This window comes from Opisthorchis viverrini (assembly GCF_000715545.1).
Source record: "Opisthorchis viverrini unplaced genomic scaffold opera_v5_86, whole genome shotgun sequence".
NCBI classification, from domain to species: Eukaryota; Metazoa; Platyhelminthes; class Trematoda; order Opisthorchiida; family Opisthorchiidae; genus Opisthorchis; species Opisthorchis viverrini.
In genome coordinates this window covers 1,613,020-1,618,731 of record NW_008751742.1, presented here as the reverse complement: position 1 = coordinate 1,618,731, position 5,712 = coordinate 1,613,020, and the positions used below count along the sequence as shown (strand labels likewise).

General features: G+C 47.8%; 1 protein-coding gene across 1 annotated transcript; it reads left to right on the top strand.

Moving 5' to 3' along the window:
* Positions 1-3,977: 3,977 nt before the first annotated feature.
* Positions 3,978-5,393, top strand: T265_13631 (hypothetical protein; the record flags this gene model as incomplete). Its single annotated transcript, XM_009169786.1, has 1 exon — positions 3,978-5,393. A coding segment is annotated over one exon (1,416 nt), but the record flags the coding sequence as incomplete, so codon positions are not given.
* Between the last annotated feature and the right edge of the window lie 319 nt (positions 5,394-5,712).

Genomic DNA, 5,712 nt, shown 5'->3' with positions numbered 1-5,712 from the left:
AAAGAAGGGAGGCGTCAGCAGTAGCCTGTTTTCGCTTACCCGCCCTGCTGTATGAAGCAATTAAGGCGACCCGGCTGATGGCACCACGCAACGCCCGATGTGGCATGAGAATATTGTTAGTTGTGTAGGTCATGGTTGTACGAGGGCTGGGATACTGCCAGGGCGCCCACACCTAGACAGGAGGACGATTAGGGTCCTCAACAAGAGCCTTTGGCTCAAAAGCCTAACCGCAAGGCAAAGGTGTTTGGCGGGAAATGCAAATGCATTACCATATCTACGGAACAAGTCGCCACATGTTCCAACCCCCAACCTGGAGGGCCAGGAGACTGTGTTCGTCAGACCTCTAACCATTGACCAACCTGGTGTGAGAGACTCAGTGAGTGTCGCGGGACACTCTCCAGTATAGCTCAATGGATCGCTGAGGTGCGCAAACCGTCACGCCACGGTAAGGTCCAGTCTCTTCGTGACGGTCTTAGCTGGAGGGCAGGCAACAGACCCCTCTTGGCCAAAATCGCAACTCCACCCGACGCATCATCCGACACCAGGTGAAACTGAGTATTCATGCAGAGAAGCTTGGTAAGGTCCAGTCTCTTCGTGACGGTCTTAGCTGGAGACCCGGCAACAGACCCCTCTTGGCCAAAATCGCAACTCCACCCGACGCATCATCCGACACCAGGTGAAACTGAGTATTCATGCAAACTGAGAAGCTTGGTGGACCCGAAATGCCGAAGAAATGGAGACCCAAAAAATTCTGGAAACGTCTGCAAGCTGTTCCACTTGATTCGTTCGATCGGTATTCTCTTGTCAGCGAAATAATCAGGGACCAAAGTGGCTCCCTGATATGCAACAAAGCAGAACGCTTGAATCACTGGGCACAATACTTCGAGCAGCAATTCAGCTGGCCACCTGGTACCTCCAATCCAGAATTCTGGCCTTCAACAGAATGGTGGGCATCCAGTGCCTGTCTAGCCTGTTTGGGTCTTTGTGGGAGAAAGTGGCCGTTCCAGACGACTCATCATCATCATCATTGTCAGCTGTAAGAACCGCGTACTGGTCGTACACTGGTTGTAGCTGCCACAGTTTCGTTCACCGATGATTTGGGGGAGGGGGTAGGTAGCTGCGCATTGCACTCGCAAGCTGGTAAATTGGTGCATAAATCTAGCACTGTCAGTGGGTTGTCAAGCGGGGAGGGGGGTGGAAAAGGAGCTATGCGTTGAAGGCAATAGCTTCGATGCATGAGCGCCATTGAGGGCACGACTGGGCCATGTCTGATAATGTCCCTAGCCATTGATGTGGCCCGTCTCGGGGTCCCCATCCAGGAAGACGGCAGTGACCAGCGCAGCTGAGTTTGCTGGTAATGGCTTTCATACTTCGCTGCCAAGTCATTGTTTGACCGCCTCTGGCTCTCTTCCACCCTTCATATGGTTGGGCGAAAAGAGCCCTTCGAGGAAGTCGGTCGACTGGCATACGCAGCACGTGGTCAAGCCAACGCAACCTGTGAAGTGTGATCAGTTCATCTATCGAGGGTGAGTTATTTCTACCGAATACCATTCGACGTACTTCAGAATTGCTGATCCGGTGTTCCCACCAGATTCGGGCAATGCTCCGAAGACACAGATGGTCAAACACTGAAAGTCTTTTGACGTCCTCGGCGCGCAGCGGCCAGGTTTCTGATCCATATAGTAATATGGAGCGCACCGCAGCATTGTAAACTCGACCGTTGACAGAGAAGCTGATGTCACGCGTACGCCACAGGTGACGTAGGTTCGCAAAAGCTGCTCTGGCCTTCCCAATCCGGATGGTAATTTCATCGTTCGCCAGACCACCGGGACGGGCGAATCGATAGTAGTACCTATTTTCAGAAACGGTATTCGCAGTGAATGTAGTAACCACTGAGGTGTTAGTGTGACGCCTGTTGTAACAAGGCTTCTTGTGTCACTGATTCTTCATCGTCTTACGGTTGCACGTGAAATTCTGACTCGCGAGAATCCAGTGAGATTTCGGCTGGGTTGGAGCAACGCCACGAGTACAGACGACTCACCAATTTTCGATCGGTTAGTGCTCTTAACTACACTCGCTTAACAGAGCATGCCCCATCTCTATATTCGCATACTTCTGGGCGGGTGAGAGCGTATGGTGAGCTCTGCAAAAGTTTTCCCACAGGAAGTGGTGTCCGACAAGGGTGTCTACCCTCTCCATTCTTTTTATTTTCATCGCTGATAAAATACTGAGGCGAACACTAGAAGGTTTTCAAAACTCCGGTGTCCAACTAGTTGCCGGTGAGTGCCTTGTCGATCCGGAGTACGCAGATGAAATTACCCTCATCTCTGAAGACCGAAGCGAAGCACAAGCCCTTTTGAATAGACTGACCGCCATCGTACTATTCTTTGGCATGCGCCTTCAAAGTGCAAAGTCATGTTTCAGAACGTGCTGTCTGCGAACGTATCCCTTACAATTCAAGGAGAATCACTGGAGATTGTGGAAGCTTTTACACACCCCGGTAGTTGTATTAACTCTGACGGAAGTTTGTCCGATGAAGCGAGTGCTAGAATCTCAAAGGCTCGAATCACGTTTACTAATATGTGTCACTTGTAGCGTCAAAAAGGCATATCACTAGATCTTAAGGGTCACGCGTACCAGGCTACAATAAGGGCTGTGTTATTGTATGGGTATGAGACATGGCCTCTGCGGACAGATGATGTAATGTATCTCCAGGATTTTGTTTACCACCGATGCCTCAGAAGCGTGGCTGGCTTTGGGTGGCTTCAGCGTGTTAGTAACGAGGTGGTTAGAAAACGGGTATTTGGTACTGTGACAGGTACTTCAGTCGGGGAAAACATCCAGCAACACCGCTTCCGATGGCTCGGTCATGTGCTACGGATGCCAAAACACCGTCTACCGAGACGAGTGTTGTTCTCCGTGCCTCCCTCAGGATGGCGCAAACCGCGAGGTGGACAGCACATGACTTGGCAAAAGGCGTGAAAGAGATCACGAAGAGTTTGGGTGTTGTTGGTGTGGTGAGACTTCCAGGATGGGGTCCCCGTGACCCCGTCTGTGCTTGGCTCGAGACGTTACAAGAAATGGCGGCTAATCGATGTCAGTGGCGTTCGTGCTGTCAGTTTCTTTCCAGATTGTCTGATTGAGCGCTTGGAGTTGTAGGCACCCCAGAAGGCTTCGTCTAGAACAGCACCACGCTCCCTCCTTCACCCACCCTTTTTCTCTTCTTTTCACCCTAGGGCTTGAAATATTATTAGACGAACCTTATGGTTGCACGGCGGTGAAGCATCAGTGTCAACACTGATGTTGTTGTCTTTGATGATGATGATGATGATGAGCCATCTCCAGCTCATCTGTATGTGTAGTCGGTTTTTTTCTCAGTTTTCGGCTGCGTTCTCTCGGAAGTCACGAAGTTAGTTGTCGGGGAATGGGACAGCCTGCTAATTTTGCAGCACGAACAAGTCACCAGCGTTGTTCTTAGAAGATTGTGGTTTTATCACAGTCGAGATCAAACAGGTAACCCATTGTTTATTTGTACGGGGTTGGAGTGCTTTACGGTACATAAACGATGGTGGTGGAAGCAGTGGCCAATTTTCGAACAGCCGGCCATTTCTGGTCCTTGTCCACTTTTGTTCTGAAAAAACAGCAACTTAGTGGTTACCCACATACTTGTCTTTTTATCCGCATACTTTCATTCTTTACAGCCCGTGTTCTGGATTACACCAATTGTACTCGGTTCTGGTCATTAATCTACCGGTATCATGGAGGTCATCGTTCTGGGTAGTATCTTCGGCTACCCTGTTTCACTTTTCGCTGCCGTCTTCTGTTTCTTGTGGCTTTTTTTTTTTTGGTTCTGAAAAAACAGCAACTTAGTGGTTACCCACATACTTGTCTTTTTATCCGCATACTTTCATTCTTTACAGCCCGTGTTCTGGATTACACCAATTGTACTCGGTTCTGGTCATTAATCTACCGGTATCATGGAGGTCATCGTTCTGGGTAGTATCTTCGGCTACCCTGTTTCACTTTTCGCTGCCGTCTTCTGTTTCTTGTGGCTTGTTTACTTATGGGAGACCTATCTAGACCGTCGTCAACGCCAAGTGGTCTTGAACACCTCGGATGTTCCTTCTGAGCTGGTTCACGTTATCAACGCCGATGAGTTTTCAAAATCGAAGGCCTACGTTCTTGACAAAATGATGTTTTCATTCTTTCACGACGCCTATGATATGTTGGAGGCAACTCTTGTCCTTTGGTTTTCAGTGGTACCTTGGCTTTGGGACAAAGTCACGGAGCACGCAGCTCCGCTAAATAAATCCATCAAGAATCTCTTGGGTGTTGATATAGGGCTAAGTTCGGAAAGCGAAATATTATGCTCGTTGCTTTTCCTTTTCTACGTTTCCCTATACAAGTTTTTCGAATCTTTACCTTGGGCACTTTACTATGATTTCGTTATTGAGGCGAGGTATGGCTTCAACAAACAGACACTACCCTTCTTCCTTTGGGATCGTCTCAAGGCTTTTGTATTGTCTATTCTTATAGGGTTTCCCATAGTGTCTGGATTGATTTGGATTATTAAAGCTGGTGGTCGCCACTTCTACGTTTACGCATACGTATTTACGCTCATTATAACACTGTTTTTGATGTTCATATACCCGGAATTCATCGCCCCACTTTTTGATCGCTACGTTCCACTTCCTGAAGGAGAACTGCGAACAAAAATCGAAGCTTTAGCTGCAAAGATTTCGTTCCCACTTAAAAAATTGCTTGTCGTGGAGGGTTCCAAGCGTTCTGCGCACAGCAACGCCTACTTTTATGGCTTTGGGAAAAACAAACGCATTGTACTCTATGACACCCTGATCCGTGGCTTCAAATTTCCGGCTAAAGATGGGTCTACTTCAAAAGCTTCGGGAGAAACCGACGAAGCCTCACGAGGCTGTGCTATTGATGAGGAAATCGTCGCGGTGCTGGGTCATGAACTAGGGCATTGGAAGTTAGGACACACACTTATTAATTTGGCTATAAGTCAGTTGAACTTATTTCTTATGTTCTTGGTTTTCAGTTCGCTTATAAACATAGACAGCATTTTCACGTCTTTTGGATTCACCTCAAATGTTCCTGTGCTTCTGCGTTTGGTTGTCGTTTTCCAGTTCATATTCTCTCCCTATAATACCGTTGTTGCTTTTCTCATGATTATTTTGTCCAGGCGTCTGGAATTTCAGGCTGACAGGTTTGCTGTCGATCTAGGATATGGTGCCTACTTGAAGTCAGCTTTATTGGTCTTACACAAGGACAACTTATCCTTCCCTGTTTCTGACTGGTTGTATTCTACGTTCCACTATTCTCATCCGCCGATACTGGAGCGTCTTGCAGCTCTTGATGTTCTGTTAAAGAAGAAATAAACTCCCCGTCTGTCTGTGTTTACCACATTGTGTTGCATTGAACAACAACATCCATACATGTGTACCTGTCTTATTCTGTTTTTAACCATCCAGTGTTGGACAGATCCTAGCGTAGGTTCTGGGATGCGTATTCCTAACCGCCGGACCGTGTTTCTCTCCTGGGCGATAAACTAGTGTAGCTTCTTTCGGAAATTCCGTAATATTCGTTGGGGTTTAATGTGATCAGTGGAGGCAGTCACAAATGTTTGGGGCAATTCACCCTAAAGACTGGTCGGGATTACGCGATTACACAACCATATGGTTCCTTTCGTAATGA